Source organism: Heteronotia binoei, chromosome 10 (assembly GCF_032191835.1).
Source record: "Heteronotia binoei isolate CCM8104 ecotype False Entrance Well chromosome 10, APGP_CSIRO_Hbin_v1, whole genome shotgun sequence".
Classification (NCBI taxonomy): Eukaryota; Metazoa; Chordata; class Lepidosauria; order Squamata; family Gekkonidae; genus Heteronotia; species Heteronotia binoei.
The window spans coordinates 63,853,403-63,873,022 of NC_083232.1; the positions used below are offsets into that span (position 1 = coordinate 63,853,403).

The 19,620-nt window shown below is 38.0% G+C and overlaps 1 protein-coding gene across 4 annotated transcripts in view; it reads right to left on the reverse strand.

The window, feature by feature from the left end:
• The window catches only part of THRB (thyroid hormone receptor beta), a 259,087-nt gene that overhangs the window by 31,206 nt on the left and 208,261 nt on the right, over positions 1-19,620 (reverse strand). Inside the window, exon 1 of one of the 4 annotated variants that reach the window (XM_060248792.1) lies at positions 8,060-8,534. The exons of 2 other annotated variants lie outside the window; for them this stretch is intronic. In XM_060248792.1, the coding sequence (XP_060104775.1) occupies positions 8,060-8,387 (328 nt within the window). In that variant the 5' untranslated portion in view covers positions 8,388-8,534. Of the gene's footprint in view, positions 1-8,059; positions 8,535-19,620 lie in introns of those variants that run through there. One more of the 4 variants, XM_060248791.1, reaches the window with a different exon arrangement.

Here is a 19,620-nt window from a genome sequence, read left to right on the forward strand (position 1 = left end):
GGGGCAAATGCCCTCGATTTAGAGGAATGTATGCAATAATCCAATGTGTGCCATCTTTCCTGATACATATTACCCTTGCTCAAAATGATTGGTGGCCTGTACGATGACTGTTCAAAACTATTTTCTTCTAATGTACTTTCAGGCCAGAAGTGTTAGTCTGGATTCACTGGAGATTTATATAGGAAAAAGGGGATTTATATCCATGCAGTGCAACTTCCCCACTTCCCCCTTCCTTTTGGGCTGGGAAGCACTGATATCACCCAAAAGTGACATCATCCGGTTGGGGGTGTTGCATGGGGACGCTCTGGTACTTGGGTGAAACTCTATGGTTTTTTCACCCTCAAAACCATAGAGTTTGCCCAAACACCACAGCATCCCTGCATGACATCCTGATGCAATGATGTCACTTTGGGTGACATCATCACATTGGGGACACTGCATGCTGCTTTCTCTGTTAACAAGAGGGGTTTCCCCTGCTGGCCAACTGGTCTGTGGCAGAGAGGAGCCTCCAAAACTGGGGATCCCTTGCTGGGACCTGGCAAACCTACTCTTGCTGCATTACAAAATACCATGCCACCAAATACTGTTCATGAAGGAAGGGGGACCTCTAGGAACAGCATGGGGAAGAACAGAAGGTCAGAAATCAGATCCCCTTTCCAACTGTGAAAATCCTCCCTGGCATCCACATCAAAATACATAGCATAATTCACAGCTCTTAATATTGGGTCACTGATGTCTCATCCACAGGACTTTTGAATCCATTCATAAGGAATGTCTTCTATTTTGATCGCCAGTAAACACATTTTAGCCCCAAAGCTAAGTGACCTAAATTTTCAGTTACATACATGCACACCAGATTGCTATATCTGTACCCTTTAAAGCAAGACCTTAGTAAGATTTCTGCACAAGACACCTGATTAATAAAAAAAATTAAAGATTTTTTTTATTAGATCCAGAGAACTGTAAGTAGTTTCTGCTCACTGAACAGATCTTTCCTGCCTTCTCCTCCCTGCTGCAGCCACCTGTGTCAATTTGTAAATAACCTTACTGATATAAGTATCTGTTCATATTTTGTATATATTTTTATTTGTACATTTATTGTTCATACTGCTACATTCAGTATTTATTGCCATGCTCTATGGCTAGTTTTACATATATTTATTTATTTCTATGTTTCATGTAAATTTATTTCTGTGACTCTCCAGCTGTGGATGTCTCCCAAAAGTCACTTTATGACAATACAGAGTGGTATGCATCAGCTTTAAAAAGTTTTAATACATGGAATTGAGTACATTTATTTCCAACTTTTAAAAATATTTTATAATTTTTAATGGCTTCAAAAGACTATAGTCAAGCTATGTGATTTGGTCCAGCCTAATATTTTTTATCTGTTGTACTGGTGCAACTCAGACTGACTTCAGTTAAATGCAGGATAATGTAGTATTTTCTAAACTATTAGCTTGTGAAAGCCAGTTTGGTGTAGTCGTTACGTGTGTGGACCCTAATCTGGGAGAACCGGGTTTGATTCCCCAATTCTTCACTTGCAGCTGCTGGAAAGGCCTTAGGTCAGCCATAGTTATCACAGAGCTGTCCTTGAAAGCTGATAGTTCTGTGAGAGCTCTCTCAGTCCCACCTACCTCATAGGGTGTCTGTTGTGGGGAAGGAAGGCAAAGGAGATTGTAAGCCATTCTGAGATTCAGAGTGTAGGGTGGGGTATAAATCCAATATCTTCTTCTTGTGTTCAGTTATTTTATTGATGATAAGGTACTGAAGATTTGTTGTACAAACATTAATAGAACTTGTATGTTTATGTGGATGCAGTATGCGGAAGGTATATCTACCTCATTATCTCTTTTGTTAACTGCATGAAACACAGCAAAGATATTAAAAAATTGTGGTTGTTTCAGGGTAAACCTACTGGTCTATTACTTGTATAATTAAAAAATTAACAAAAATATATTACTAGAGCTGCTGCTAGATTTGCCTTGCAGGCTTCAAGGATAAGTGCGCAACATAATGTCATCAGTTGTGCTTACAATCAATTTATTTATTTTTTTATGGGTAACTAATACTGTACAGATTATGTTTTTAAGTCATGTTTTGGGAATGATCCCAATAATTAGTCAATTAAAGTTTTACTGATATTTATTTAATACTATTAAGAAACAAAGATAGCTTATACGACAGATACTAGACATATATATCCACGTCACAGAAGCATATGAAGAACTTTTAGTTATAATCAAAGAAAATATGAGCTTCTCAGACTGGAAGGACACCAACCCTTCAGTCCACACTGCATTGATAGTTGATGTCTGCAGTTAGTTGAAGTTCAGAAGAATTCTACACCCAGAATTGTTGGGGGGAATAAATGCCGCACAGTTTGGACAAAGGACTGTAATGTACCATTACACTTGGTGCCTCTCATTATTATCACTCATGTAGAGCCCTACTGCATTTCTTTCTTGGAAGCAAAAATACCCTAGTGACCCGTTATGCAAACAATGAGTACTGCTTTAAAGAAAATTGTTAGGTAATAGGTGGGGCACAGCATGAGCAAATGGTCAGAGGTTCCATTCTATGAGACCCATTCCCAGTATATCTCATTATATATATCTCATTATAAATGATAAAAAGTGACCAGTGCCAACCAAACTCAATCGTGGCTGAAATTAATTTAGAAATATATAGGTATCTAGAGCATCAAGGTAGCATGAATCACAGCATAAAACTGAGAGAATTAGATTATTCTTCCCTCTCCAATTTGCTACATTTCCTTAGGCAGGCAACTTAACTTCTCCCTGTACCATTTGTCTCTGGTGAAAAACAACAGGAGAAAATTTTATCTTTACTACCAATATTATTGTTTATTGTGATGTTTTCCCTGATGATGTTTAACTGGGGAAATCTAATTCTTGCTGATTTTCTGTCTCCTTCTCAACATATACACCAAGTGATTGTCACTGAGTGAAAAATGGCACTCTCTTTTAAAAAACACTGAATGAACAAGGTCATCTGATAAAGCGGTAACAGTTCTACAATGATTATCTTGCTGACATAACTGCTGTGATTTTACCCAATAGAAATACAACATAGTTAAAATTCAGCAAAAGATTCAGACCCCCGGCCAGAAGTGGAAAAAGACAGATGTCCGTAGGATTCACAAATCTGTTTTTCATACTTCTTGCAAAATGCCCAAAGAAGATACACAAGCTGTACTTTGATGTGAGGGTGATGTGTGGGTTCTCTCTTTCAAGGGAGCACTACAAAAGTGATATAAAAGCCACTTGTTCTATGCTGCACTTCTGCACATGATAGACTGTAAACCCCACTTAAGTCAATGACTATGATCCAGTGATGTGCTTTTGACCTGCCCTCACTCAATAGCACCCTAGTCTACTTTCCTTTAAATTACTAACCATATTCCACACTGGTTTTTAAATGTCCTCCATTTTGCTAGCAGTTTATTGCACAAGACCGGGAACAAGGAAGGGTTGTTGCTAAGAAAAATAATTCTAAAGGTTTTCTGAGCATACAGAAGTAAATTAATGCTTCTTTGGATCCTAAGATTCAAACAGCCTAAGTGTATGGAAACTTGCCCCCAGACTAAGAACTAAATGTACAGATTAGATTCACAGAAAATGTTAGTCCAATAAATGGTGGTGATTTACCTAATGATTAAAGAAGATTTTTTTAATCAGCCAACACAAATTCCAATAAATTCAAACATGCCTTGAATATTGATACAAAAATATCTACATAAAACAATCAGGTAACAAAACAAGAACAAAATATACACTGGATGAAATGTTTTTTATCTTCCTGTCGGGAGTGCAGATGGTATAACATTAAGTCTAGCCAGAGTAAATTGCATGGAGATGTCTTAGAACAGTTAATATTGATAGATTACGTGTGTATTGATGTGGAATCATTGGAGCTAAATTTAATAGTAGGGGAGAACACACACCATGAGCTTTAGCCAGTGTTTCTTGAAAATCAATATCCTTTATATGATCATTGATTGCTGAACTAGCTTTACTTAGCCTCATGGATTTTAAAAAAGGAGGGGGAAGACCAAAAGTGGTCAATTTCTCATCTGTTCAGTTAAGCCAATTTGGAGTAAAGTATAAGGATCATATATTAGGCTGTAAAGAAAATTGTTCTGATCACTGATGAACAGAAGTCAGATTCTAAATCGAAATATTACTAGCCAAGCCGAATTTATATGAGGTAAGACCAGTTTCTAATCAGGGCCATAGAGGGTACAGACCTAGATGCTTTAAACATTGTTCTCAAGAATCTGAATTGTATCAAACTGATAGAAGGAGTAGTTGCTTGCACTCACGCTGGAGCTACATACAAAAGCTGGTTTAACAATCTCAGAGGTAAATTACTGGACTGCTGCTGTAATACACTGCACTCCAATCTTAAGAAAGAATTAAGTTTCCCTTTTGGACTTAACTGGGATTGATTCAAAATGTAATTTTTAACATAATTTCTCATTGAAAATAATTTCAGATCTAATCTGTGAAATTTTATATTCTCCCATCACCCAAATATTTAGTGAGAGGTGAGAGATGGTTCCAAAGGAAATGATTTGGAAATGATTATCAATATTTATAGACATTTCATTTTCAAAACAATACCTAAAGAATGCCTGCAAGGCTCTCTTGACTCCTTTAAGTCAAACTAGCACATCCTAGGTACAAGGATGCCACTTGTTATTCTGAGCATAATCTCTCAAGAATTTAGAAAAGGGGCTGGTTTCAATGGTTAATGGGCACAAGGACTGTAGATCTTCCCTTCCTCCTGATAGTTTTTTCCTGTTCATTCTTGGGTTTATGGAAACAGATGGAGGGGCTGTAATGAGGAAGAACAAAATCATCCCTCCTACCTCTTCCATTGGCAGAGCTACATAGACAAAAGATGAAATTTCACCTCTTGCTATTATACTTCTCCAATCCACTCATGTGATCCCAGGAATCATTTTTTTCCACGGTGCAAAATGACAGCTGGGCAAGGAGAGGGACAAATGAAAGATCAACATCTCTTCAAGCCTTTGGCTGACATATTGCCAGATCCAAACTACTGTTAGTGCCATGCAAAATAATCACACTGTTTAGCAAATTATATATATTATTCTGTTAATGATACAGATTACCTAGAACCTTGCAGATCCAGCATCTGGATCTATGATGTTGCTGACATAAAACACCACAGAAAACTGGCTGTCTTATATTTTGCTTGCCACCCTACTCCTTGTACCTAGGAATCTGATTCCTGGGGTAAACCTTTGTTCTCACAAGGAGTTATTGATATAAATAAAACTGTGAGTAGGACACGAATGCTCAGGCCTTCCTTTTCTAAGTGTTTGAAATTAATGGTTTCTCCTTAGCCACAGTAAATACCTACTTTATAATGAAGAATGGCAAATTCTTACTGTAAATACATGACCCTACTTTTTAAGAATATCCAATATTCAACAAATTGCAGATTCTGATTTTCAGCCTCTTGATTATTTTTCTATAATTTCCCCCATACTGTGAAAGATAAGGATTTGGAAATACATGTTGGAAAACATTCTAAAGCGATAGCCGGGAGCATATGATTATGCTGTTGAAAGAACATTTATGCTCCATAACTTCTAGGCATTTATAATTTCTCCATAGATACAGCCCAACATACCCTGTGGAATCTTTTGTTCTTGGCTTCTATTAGCCACAAGTTTCTATTTGGGATTTCTGGAAAGGAAGGCAATATTTACCTCTTTTGGAAGGCTTTAACTGGCATCAGAACTAAGAACAAACGAAAACCAATAGAAGTTTTAGAAGTGTGTTATTAATTGCTCTTAGGGAGCAGCACAGCACAGACATGGTAGTGACCATCATTTAATAAAAATCAAGATATTAAGTATTGCATCGAACTAACACAAAGCTGTGCAGGGCTGATCATGGACACCTGCTTTAGATCCTAATTTTGTTTTAATGAGCTAGTACTAAGACTCTGCTAACCAAAAAGGGTGGCGAATACAGGGTGAAATCAATTTTGGATCAATACTGTCACAAATGTTTCTTATTAAAGCCTTCTGCCAGGATTAAGGGACATTACTTTTGTTACGAGTTTGGCTGGCAATATCCCATGAGGAAACATGACTATGTTTTCAAAGACATGACTTTTCTTTTGTTTAGCAAACATAGCATTAGAATAATATGGAAAAATCATACAATTCCTCATCCATCTACGCTGTAGGTGTCTTTGCCAGCTGTCACATTACAACAGGCACAACAATGTTAACTATGAAAACTCATGGGAACTCTTATTGAGGTTGATACAGGAAAGGAAAGAAAGTTTTCAGGAATTAATCATAATTTATTCCAGTGTTACATCCAGCTGCAAAAAGAGAGAATAAGTTCACCTCCATATTATTTGAAGCCCCCTCACAGATACATCAGTTACACCTTTTAAGATAGCCACGGACTTAATAATTGCCAAATGCAATAGCAATCCTCAGACTGTATATCATTATAAATTCAGAATCATCAACTGTGCTTGATGATTCTTAAGCAATTCAGTTTTATTCTTTAAACAAAAACAGAATAGGAATTCATATTATGAATCAAACATGAAGAGAAAGCTAGTAGAGCCATGCATGCATAAGTCAGAGAAGAATGATGTGGATTTCCCCAAACTCTTCTAAACAAGAGACAATTTATACATTTTATTAACAAATATATCAATGTATGATATTATGGGGTGAAATGCAAAAAAGTAGGCAAAGTCTCCTTTCAAGTGTGCAAATCACGTGTGAAAATATAATAAAAATGCTTCATGGTAAAACAGTGTCCATGAAGAGGGGGGACTCCCTTCCTGTGCATATAACTCCCAACCTGATAACAACCAATTCTCTTTTTCAGTTAGAATTTGCATTAGTGTTTAATCTCTGTTATCACGTATTTAAGGAAAATAAGGTATATGTTTAGAGTTAATGTTTATTTTCAGTACTTGAGAAAGAAACAGTTTCCTTCACTCAGTTTTAAATAGGCTACTTTGAGCTAGAGAAATCTTGTTTAAAATAACAAAACATCTGTTCTATAACTAGTTAAATTAGTTGAACTGGACTTTAATTGTATAAAGGCAGAAAAGTCTTAACAATATGCTACTAAAATACTGATTTAAAATGATACTCTAATTAGATATTTAAAGCAAGAAAATCCAGAGTATCAAACATCTGCATGCATGACTCTGTCCAAATGCTGGTCAGTCTGTAAGCTAATACTGAACACTGCAGGCTGCCTAAACAATATTTGCCATGCTTTCTTTTCTAAACCTCTCACAAAAAGGATGCATATTTTGCTCCCTAGGGATTAATTTTATAAACGTATTTCTGAAAAATACAATGATATTTTAACACAGTAATGGATGTTACATTTTTACTCCAAACCACCCAACTCACACACGAGATAAACTTTTCAAGGGAATAGTAAAGTTTAGCTTTGCTTTATAGCCCCCTTGCCCAACTAATTGTTCACACTAGTGGCTCTAATTTACTGCTATATACTTGGAGAACTTGAAATACGCAACAATTGCATAACTTGCTTTGACACCTGAATTGTAATTTGAGAAACTTATAATGCAAATTATGCAATATCTATTTAAGTACAAAACATTGAGAAAAAAAACTAGAAGTAGCCAAGATTACAAATGCATAATAATCACCTTGCAAAGGAAAAAACTTTCTCACAGTCTGACAATGCGAGAGCAAATGAACAGAAAACAGAGACAGCTGGCAATATAGACATATTAGCATTTATATATGTAACTATATATAACTGTAAAGCAGTAGTAAAGCAGCAGTCAAAGGCTAAAGTAAAAGTAATTGTGAGTCTTTCCAATCGCCTAGCAACATCTGTTGCTCTTGCTCTCAGTTCTAAACAGGCAGTCTTCACATCAAAGATATAACTGAGCCAACTGAGACTGCTTGCAAGTGTGAAGCAACCAGAAGAGCCAGATGCAGGTGGATTTAATTTTTGCTAGCAAGAATCAACAAAATTTCCCCTACCTTTCTTCTGAGAGTACGATGGTGATTGCACTTGAGAAAAAGTAGGCTTTTCTTCAGTGAAATATTCAGGTTGGCTGTACTGATGCAGGGCCATGTCCATGTCAGAGTACTCGCTTTTAAAAACGTTTCCAGGGTAACTACAGGTATAAGGCTGATTCACCGCCCAGGCCTGTTCCATATATATGTTATTATTGTGCAGGACCTGTGCATCACAACCGTAACTCTGACTGTCTTCAATATAGGTGCAATAATCAGTGGACTGCATGTAGCAGTTGCTGCTGGCAGCTGCTGGGTGAGCTTCATATATTTCCTGCATACAATAGTTCATTTTGTTATCCTGTCTCAGTCTCTACATATACACATACACACTCACATGAATATACGCAATAACATGCATACACATGGATCGGGCAAGGAGGAGGACATGAATACGCAACACCAAGCAACTCAACTGCAAAACTCGGAGTTTGACCATACAGCAGTACTTGATGTGCTAAAACCCTATTTATATTAGGGATGGCTTGAGAGCTTTCCGGCCAGTCAAACATATTGGGAAGCAGATTTATGGCAGTCAAAGATCTTAATCTGTGACTGCATGTTAATTCCTAGGGAAGATGGCAGGTAGTATTGGCCACTAGACAAAGAAGCAACACCCAGACAGTTTGGGGGAGAAATAATCGTTTCATAAAACCATAAAGCTACCCCCTTTCAGTATGATTAGAAACTTATTAGCAGGGAAGGATACAACTATGCCACTGATGCTGTCACAACTTAAGTGTGAAGCATCACAATGAATGCTAACGAAATCCTAGATATGCTTAAAATCCCAAAATCAATAAGCTTGGGTTTTCAGCATAAACCCACAGAAAATCCAATAGCACTATCATGGTTGACTCAAGCAGTAAGTTTAGTTTTACTAAAAAATTATTGCCTAAATCTGTCATCTGCTTTATTGATTCTGATTGATAGAATTATCTACATGAACCTTTATGCCTTAAACACACAGAGGCTGAACTCCCTGCTGCTTGCTAATTTAACACATTTGAAAGAAAGCAGCTTTTTCAAACTTCAGAGATTTGAGAAAGCATTTTTTTATTGAATCCAACAGGTGGGAAATTTCAAAAACACGCTATCTTAATCAGCAAACAGACTACTACTTAAACACTAAAGTTAAGCTTAATTAGTTTGCCATTTCATTTCATTAAATTGCTTTCTTCTGATGATTCAATCATGAAGTGCTGGCTGTTTCTACATCTGTTTCATTCACATATGCATGCTATTTCAAAATCATTACACAAGATAATTAGATGGATTCTCCTCAGCTTAAAAAAATAAGGATGTTTCACATATCATTTTAGGTATGTACATCCCATAACAACAACTATTTAAAACACATCTCTAACTAATTTCAGATAATACTATCATCAGCCAGCAGTCACAATACTAAACTACTATTTTAGTTGCTTCACAGGTGCTAAACAATTCTCAGTGTTTTTGAAATTAACTCAATTTAAAGGAGTAATTTTGAAAGGAAAAAAGTAACTTGTGTATCTTTAAAACATGAAAAGAAAAGACATTTCCAAAGGTTTTCAGAAAGAAACTCCTGACTGTTCTACTTTTTCCCAACAACTGGCATAATTCATTAAGGACTACTTTGTTAACTCTTGAGAAGGCTGTCAAATGAGAACCAGCAGTTCTCTTAAAGCATCATTTTCACTCTTCAATTGCTATTGGAGTGTTTGTGTGTGTGTGCATGTGCATGCACATACACATACACACTGTTAAACAGACAAGACAAGGGCAATTGTTCAACAGAACTTCACTGAAAAGTGGCAGCAGACTTCATATGGAGTAATGACTGTGTCATAGCAAATGTCAGTAATTGGAGTTGGACAACTCTGTTTTTATAGGTTTTCTGCAGGATGTCATCTATCACCAAAGCTGGGAGGCAAAAACCTATTATCAGTCACAAAGACATTGGCTTTTCATGTATGATTTGCAGTTCACCACCAGAGTCAGGGTAAATACAAACAGGTGATTGTTTTAATTTTAATTATATATTTAAAATTAAAATGTTTTAAGAAAATGTTTTTAAACAAATAATATGGCTTAAATGAAGTCTAAAGTTGATACGCTAAATTTAACATTTATTTCTTAAAGCTAATTTCTAAGAGCTAATATGCTCTGAATGTTTTCAAGAAAACAAGTTCTCAGCAGTACTCATTCCAACACACCAAATTCTATCCTGAGCTGGGGTTCCATTTTTCGTATAGGAGATCTCACTTACTACATTTCTCCATATACACATCATGCCAAACAAATTCATTATACTCACAATTCCACTTCAACCCTAGCCTTTAAGTACATACAGCATCACAGTGCAAAAGACATGCAGGACCGGAGACTAGTTTAAGCTCCATCTAATCTATTTTCTTTTAATCATGTGTTGATCATCAAAATCACTTTAGTTGATATAACAATACATTGGCATGCACTAATTCAGGAAATATATTGATTACAAAATAAGCATCATTTAATTAAATAATAAAATAAGCAAATAGGTCTTTTTCTTGATTATTTACATGATGGTTTAAATCAAGGCAATATAATGCAGCAATTTAAACAAGTATTTTTTATCAGTGATTCAGGTCTCCCTTGATTTAAAAACCAATCCACATTGATCAGAAACTGCTTGGGAGTCACCCTAACTTTTTGGGGGGATAGGAGCTGCCGTCCAAAGAGACTATTCAACATATAAACTCTTCCTTGGATCCTGCCCAATGTGTATCTGTGCGAGGGGATTTTTATCATTTACATCTAAATGTTGACAGTCTTCAGTTTCTGATACACACAAAAATCTATTTACTAAAAAATCTGTAGCTCTAAGACACGTCTTGACAAAAAACCCAGCCCAAAATTTTAGGTGCCAAACATATTTTTTCAGCCTTTAATGCTTTATAGTTTAATGACCATAATTTCAAATTACTGCTACCACAAAACTTAATCCTAAACTTCTCACATTTCTCACCACTTTATTCAAGCTATGACAAAAGCATGTTACTATACAAATAACTATGCAGTTGACCTTGGTTGTCATCAGAACTAACTCCTAACCTTACTCTCTCTCCAATTTCTCATTATTTTGCTATTTGTTTTAAGAAATGAATTCATCTACCACCACTGAATGGTATAAAGTTAACATAAGCAATGACAAGAACTCATACAAATGCATTTTATGTCATACAACCAAATTTTAATGTGAGATGATAAGTAAGCTCTTCCACTGAAGATTGCTATGAGAGATCACAAGAGAATCATTGCTGAAAATAGTGAGCACAACAATGAAAGACTGTCAACAATCTCTAAGCCTCATGTTACCCTGGCACCTGAGATTCAGCAAACATAAGGTTTCACTTTAACACAGGGCACAAAATTCTGTTGTCATTTTTTTTTGGGGGGGGGGGTCAGTTTATTTAACAGAAAGTTTTCTTCAATATTAGTAAGAACCTCAGCAAAGTTAAAGTGCAGTCAAAATTTGTATTAGCTCAAACCACCTGCATGGATCAAATATTAAGAGAGTGTAAGTGGTTTTCAGATAAATTCACTAGTTTTTACAGTTAATATAACCACTGAACCAAAAGTCTTATATGTTAACAAGTGCTGAGAACAAAATGAACTAATTAAATATTATTGCTGTTAATAAAATAATGAAGCACAGTATTTGTTTCTTTCAGTGGGCAAAGAATAAAAGTACATCACTACACGCAGTTCCATCAATATCATTGAGATTTTTTCCATCCAATTCAAGCGCATTGGGCTGCTCTGTGGATGCAATGTATGTTTAATGAAATCAAATTTTAGTGTTTGAAAAATGGATAATAGCTGTAATCCACCAATTCTAGTTGATGTGCAGTACTTCTATCATTTTATATTATGGACAAAGAAACATTATCTCTCACTTGTTTGTCCTGTCCTTCCTCAAAATAAATCAGGATAGCATATACGGTTTCTCGTATTATCTAACAACTACTTTGTGAGGTAGGTTAGGCTGAGAGAAACAGAGGTCATCTGTTAAACTTCACAGCAGTGTATGTGTGTGCGTGTGTTGGGGGTGGGTGGGTGGGTTGTAGCCAGATCTTCTCAATTCTAGTCTGACGTACTAAGAACTACCCCACAGAGGTCACATTCAAGGAGTGATTTCTGTTTATGTCAAGAATGTTCCTCTGCGCAGAAAAGAATGGAAAGCACCAGCATGGGTGGGATTGTAGAATGTGCCCATTTATTCATTTTCATTATACTGATCATTACTCAGTCAAAGTTGAATGTATTTTAGATTAGATAGATTTCAATGCAAATATTAAGCATGTTAAACTGTCACCTACTGAAGTTGCAGGGACTTAAATATGCTTAACTTGGGCTGCCTTGTGTCAGAATTTTGTAGTCATTAGTAGTCAGCAATGAAAACATATCTTGCCCATTTTAAAACAGTTAACTTGCTTTGGTTTGGAGACCTCTGGAAAAGGTTCCTTAAAGAGGTGTGGGGGGACACCATCTCTAGAGGTGGTTAGGAGCAGCTGCAAGGCTACTCTGTTTGCAAGGGCTCTTAATGGTAGGCATTTTTTAAAGGAAAGAAGGTTCTGTTCTATTTTGCATGTTTAAAATTTGAAATTGTACGCCACTTCGAAAGGCAGGGTACAGATATTTAAATAAATTTGGAAATTACTAAATTTCTTTCTGTTACTCTTTTAAATGCTGCCAATGATGAAATCATGCTTTAGTCTCTCCTGGTTGGGACATGCAAATCATTATTAATCTACTATCTAAGACCAAGAAACAGCACATTCCATATGTACATTATATTGTTTATGTATAATCATGAATCCTAAATTAGGTGTCCTCAATATAGCACCTGTGGATGCCATAGTACCAGCCAGTGCTTTCCTTGGTGCCCATCAAGTTGTTCAGAAAGTGGGTGCAGTCACTGTAAGACAGGGCTTGTCATTGGCTGCCCTCATTTAGATGAAAGGGTTTTCCAGTGGAAGAATAGGAGTACTGATAAGCACTTGGCCTTTCCATAGTCAACATATATTTCCATTTACTCCTCCAGGCTCTCCTTCTTCCCAAAAGGTGTGAGAACAAAACTATTTTGTTTGGCTCTGCCTCCCGTGGCAGTAATTTTGGAGTGGAATTCACCACCCCTCCCAAAATTCTAAAAGTGTCTGCAGGTTAGGGTTGCATAGCCTGGCAAATGGCAGGAGATGGAGGAGACAGGAACTCTAGTATTCAACCAAAGCTCCATGGTTTAATAACAGAGTTTAGAGACAAATACCAGAGCATCACTTGGCATGATAATGTCTCTTGTAGTTGTTCCTTCCTACCACCCAGGGGAGTGGTAGCAGCCAACAGGAGCTGGGGTTGGGAGATCCCTTGCCCTCAGTAGGAAGATGAAGCACCTTGTCCTAACATTTACCTTGTCCTAACATTTACATGTTGACTAGAGTTAACAGGATGCAAATTACAGCCCTATCTGGAAACCAAGTTGTTGCTGTTTATATCTACCATTTCATTCAAATAAAGATGGTTTAAATTCATCATAAGCCATAGCAAATGAGTGTCTCATGTTGGTAATGTGCAGGTGTCAAGGAAAGTCTCTGCATTGTACAAGAAGCTAACTCCATTATATCTTCCAGGCTTTCTAGAAAAGTTTGTTCTCTAACAAAAGCATTACTGTCATCAGAATTCAACAACTAACGTAGTGTCAGAGACAGATGCATTTAACATTGTCTTGTTTATATCAGAGTTCCTGTCTCCACATAAATCTTTAGTAAAAGGTGAAAGAGTTATACAGACTAAAGCAAAACCAGAGATCAGAGTTTCTTCTAACATAATATGCTGAAGAAATAACCAGGAAGAGAATTTGAAATAATATGAGTTTTAACAAAAGAACTTCTCCCCAACTTATTCAGGTAATAAATATGGAAAAACATTAAAACCAATGAAAACAGTACTGTTATTAAACTGTACTTTGCAGAGGTTTAATTATATATTGGTTCTAAACAGAACATTTGATTTAGTTCTTAACTACAGTAGAACAAGTGGTGCAAATGTGCAGATCACTGAAGGGAAATCAATAGTTACAATATGGATAGAATCTGTCAATGTATATATCTTTAAATTTAAACTGACTGATTTTATTACTAATGTGAGATTAGATTTTATTGCTATTGTTATTATGATCAGTGTTGTAAGCTGCCCTGAGCCTGCCTCGGCAGGGAGGGTGGGGTATAAATTTAATAAACTAAACTAAATTAAGATAGTGTTCCATGGTTTTCATTTTGACAGGGGCATTTTTTAAAAGCCTTTTAAATTATCAGTAGTGCTTTTGTTAATGAACAAACTTTTGCATGTTTAATGAAGAAAGACGTAAACTAAGTTACAAAAGCTTAGACTAGAACAAGGGTGGAGCAGGGGAGAAAGAGAGGGAAATGTTTAACAGAAAAATTCTTATGTAAAAGAACTGAAGAAGATTTTTCCACTTGAAATGAGAGAATATTTTAACTTTAAATATGAAATTCAGTACCATAGACAGTTACCTTAGAAACAAATTAGACTGTGCCATCAATGTTAAAGTAAGACTTTTAAGGGTCCACTGATTTGCAAAGCTCTGCAATAGAAGAGAAAGCTAAAGAAAAATCTAGAAGTAGAACTGAATGGCACTGTATGGACTGCTGCTTGTAGAGAGGTGATCTTATTCAGCAGAAGGGACAGCTCGAATGCATCACAACAGCATTTTAACTTCCAGCACATTTCCTGCATTCAACATTTGTGACAATGTAGACAGCATCTACTTTTGCAGTCTCTGGTTATGTTACTATATTCGGCCAATTTCAAACAAAACAAAAATACACCTTACGAAATATTTCAAATACTTCCCCCTACACACTTCCCCAGTGACCCCTGTTCCATGCCCAGAAGATGGCAAAAACCTCCAGGATCCCTTGTCAAACTGGCCTGGAGAAAAATGCTGACTGACCCCAAATTAGCAATCAGCATTTCCCTGGGTGTGTAAGAAAGGGTCACAAGAACTAAGCACTGATGCAATCCTTCCTGCCCTCCTTCTCATGATCTGCCTAATTCACAGAATTAGCATTACTGCCAGATGGCCATCTAGCCTTTGTTTAAAAGCTTCCAAGAAAGGAGAGCTCACCACCTCCCGAGGAAGCCTGTTCCGCTGAGGAACCACTCTGTCAGGAAGTTCTTCCTAATGTTTAGCTGGAAACTCTTTTGATTTAATTTCAACCTGCTGGTTCTGGTTCAACCTTCTGGGCCAACAATAATAATAACAATAATAAGTTTTTATTTATATCCCACCCTCCCCGCCAAGGCAGGCTCAGGGTGGCTAACAAGACATGGTATGTACCATGATTATAATACAATTCATATAATAAAATACAATTAATAAATACGGTTAAAACAGTTACATAAAATTTAAAAACCACAATAAATTAGGAGTGCTACATTACAATTAAGTATATATTCAGATGGCCAGATGTCAGAAAACAACTCTGCACCATCCTCCGGTTTTACAATGTTGAGCCAGAGAAAACACCTTCCGCGCTCTTTAAAAGCTCACCACCACCACCACCACCACCCCCCCGTGGTGGCAGCAGCGAGCAACTGAACAAGCGACGCTACCCTTGTCTCCAGAGGCAAGGGCAGCACCATTTGTTCAGCTAGTTGCTCGCCACCACAGTTTCTCCACGGATCAGCTGATTGGTGTGAGGGGAAGTTTTTAAAGAGCCCAAAGGTGCTTTCCCGGCTTAGCATCATAAGAGGGAGGAGGAGGTGCTGCAGGAAGGGGGGGCCCTGAGGCTGAGTGATGTGGGGACACCAAATTCAGTTCCCCCACCTTGCTGGTCCTGGGGCTGTGGTGGGCAGGTCAGACGGTCCCTGGTGCCAAAAAGGTTGGGGACCACTGCTCTATATGACAGCACTTCAAGTAGTTGAAGATGGTGATCATACCTCTCAGTCATCTCCTCTCCAGGCTAAACATACCCATATCATTCAAGCTTTCCTCATAGGGCTTGGTCTCCAGACCCCTCACCATCTTAGTTGCCCTCCTCTGAACATGTTTCAGCTTGTCTATATCATTCTTAAATTGTGGTGCCCAAAACTGAACACAGTACTCCAGGTGAGGTCTAACCAGAGCAAAGTGATACCATCATTTTACTTGTGTTCAGTCAACACAATCAATCATTCCTTTGAGCATATAGCAAACATACCTTCTGATGCCTGAACATGGCTTATGTCATGTAAATCTTGGTACAAGACTGAGATGCAGTTCCCAAATAGTTTGTGGGAGGCTCCTAAGATACTGAAGACACTGAACACCAGGAACAGCATGAATTGAAAAATGAACTAAAGTTTGTGATTAATTTCAGCCAGTTTGTGATTCATGAACTAAAGCAGTCAAACATCTGACTTAGGGGCCAAATCAGGCCCCCGGAAGACTCCTATCAGGCCCCCAAGCAACTGGCTGTCATCCGCTTCCTTCTCCCTCTCTCTTGCTTCCTTCTGCATCACAGCTTGCTTTGCAAGGCTTACTCAATCACACAGGTACTACAGAGCAAAGCCTCTATTTTCTCCATTTGCTGAGGTTTCTATTCTGGGGAAGATGGAGGGAGGCAGAGCTGGCTTTGCTGGACTCTCTCAATTGCATGGCAGAGCTACTGAACCAAGCCTCTCTTCCTTCTATTGGCTGATGCTTCTCCCCTGCCCAGTCCCCTGGGGAAGGAAGGAAAGAGCCAGAGTTTCCTTTGCCCAGTTCCCTGGATCCCATTGGAGAAATACAAAGAAAGTGCCTTTAAGACCGAGTGATAATGTTTTAAGGATGTTTTATTTTAAGGGTTTAAAAAAAAAACAATCTTTGTGCTTGCCTGTGGCCTTTATGAAGTTTATATCTCTGCTACCTAATCTTAAATAGGTATACACATTGCCTGGACCAACATGGCCCGGTCCAACCCAACATGGCCCGGCCCACCAAGGTCTAATTTATGTGAGATCCGGCCCTCATAAATGAGTTTGACACTCCTGAACTAAAGTTTGTAGCTGGTCAACTGGCAGGAACTATTTACAACCTTTTAAGTAGTTTGTGGAGGTCTGTGGTGGTTTGTGAACCGATTCATTTCCAGACAGGCTCCACTTAAAATGTTTACCAAACTTCAAAGCAACAGGGAAGAGACTGTAGAGCAGTAAGGGCAGGATGAAATTTGGTGTATGTAACTTGAACTTTTAAACCTGCTCCTGATATTTATCTCAAAAGCACTTTCATGGGGACATCTTTGGGTGGCCATAACTCAGACCCCCTAAATCCAGCATATTAGTTGGAGAGCATGCAGAGGAGCATCAGCGGGAGATCCTTCGCAAGTTTGATGTCTCCAGCTTGCACAGGGTCTATTCTATATGTTCCAGAACCTCTTGAACTTGTGCTTATCATTTCCCCAGAAAGCACTTTCCTGGGGGCCCCTCCTTTGGAGTAGCCATAATTTGGACACCGTAAGTCCAATCCTCACCAAACTTGGAGAGCAAATAGAGAAGAGTCAGCCTGTGAGTTTGGTGACACTAGCACATTGAAGTGTGTGTGTGTTCTACTGCATAACAAACCTCATGAAGAAAACCTGGCCCCACCTCGTTTTTTTGGTCACTGTGTGATACAGAGTGTTGGACTGGATGGGCTATTGGCCTGATCGAACATGGCTTCTCTTATGTTCTTATGAACCAGTTTGTTTGGCACCTAAAAGTTCATGACAATTTGTGGCTCACAAACGGGGCATGTCAAGAACCACAAACCAAACCACATTATCTTGGTTCATGCCTATCCCTACTGAACACAGAAAAAAGATCCCTAAATGGTAGGTGTGGTGAAATTTGGTTGAAATGGAAGAAGCCTAGGCTAGCCTGATCTTGTCAGGTCTCAGAAGTTAAGCAGGGTTGGCCCTGGCTAGTATTTGAATGGAAGACCTTCAAGGAATACCAGAATTGTGACATTGATGTAGGCAATAGCAAACCATCTCTGAAGGTCTCTTGCCTTGAAAACCCCACAGGGTTGCCATAAGTTAGCTGTGACTTGATGGCCTATTCAACTACCACGGAAGAAGTGGCAGCAATCAAGTTTTTTGTGTGTGTGGGGGGGACAACAGGATTAAGTGCAGTGAGGGTGGTCAGAATGTTACTGTGACACATGACAGAAGCACTGGATACTTTGGGACTGCTATAATAAAAAGAAGAATGGGAGAAAAAGGAAGGAGAAACAGTGGTAGCAAAGCTGAACTTTCAGGAGATCTAAGTCCTGCAAAGAATCTGCTATGTGACTCTTCAAAGCAGTTCAGACTTATGCAAAATTGGGCACATGGAGAGAGCAAAAATGGAGTCATTTTTGCTTGGTTTCTTGCTATAGTGTGTACAATACAATCCATAAATCTCTTTCCAATGGAACATGGAAACGGCTTGTGAAGAAAGCTTACTGAAGTGTCCCATAAGTACCAGAAGAACCCCCCCCCCCCCCGAAAATAAAGAGGACAGGCTATGTACAGAGCTAAAGTTGCTGATACAAAGGGCTGGAGTAACAAAGGTTCTTTTTTATTTATTTATTTGTAATTTATATCCCGCCCTTCCCACCAGGTGGCTCAGGGCGGCTGAGAATGGACAGCCCTGCTGCTGTGAGAAATAGCACTTATCTTTTGGGAACCCATCCTCAATTCTACATGGCAGAAACCCAGTTTATCTATCCCCCTCAGGAGTATTCAGCATAACAAACAAACCCCAGTTTATCTTTGATGAGAACAACAAAAAATCAATCTTTCTCTCCTACAAATGAATGAAACTGAAGTCCTCTTTGTTTCTTCTGGAGAATACTTTGTTGTGACATCTATATAAGGTGAAATAAGAACCTGGGATTTGTTCTCTGATAATATGCATTGATTCAGTTGAATCTGGACCACAAATCAGAATGCTTTGCCTTGAAGTGTTACAGCATGTTCACTGATGCCAACATTTATGTACAAAGTAATTCTACCAGCTCCTTGGCATTTAGTCAATTTACATATTGAATTCTCTTTGCTTATGTTTATATTATTGTTATGCTCCCTGTTTCGTACCATACTGAAACTGAACAACACTGATTATCTAACAGTTCCTCATTTTATCTTGAAATACTAAATTACTTCTTGTACTGAAAGCATACGGTTTTGCTTTTTATCTTCTCTTTAAATACCAGCGCCATAACAGACACCATATGGCCATTCTGATCATGCCTTATTAGCATTATGCTTTAAAGATACATGAGAACAATGAACATGCACAAGACTTTTGCATAATATAAGGTGTTATCTGAGCCCATGAGCCACTCCAATGAAACAGTTTTCCACAGATTCTGGTGAGACTGGTGATACAGTGAATTTGCTCTTGCATCAGAAAGCCACTCCAACCACTATGCTTTCTTCTTTCAGGGATCAGGCCTAGGTCTGGGTGCAGTTCCATTCTACTTGCTTATATGACATCCA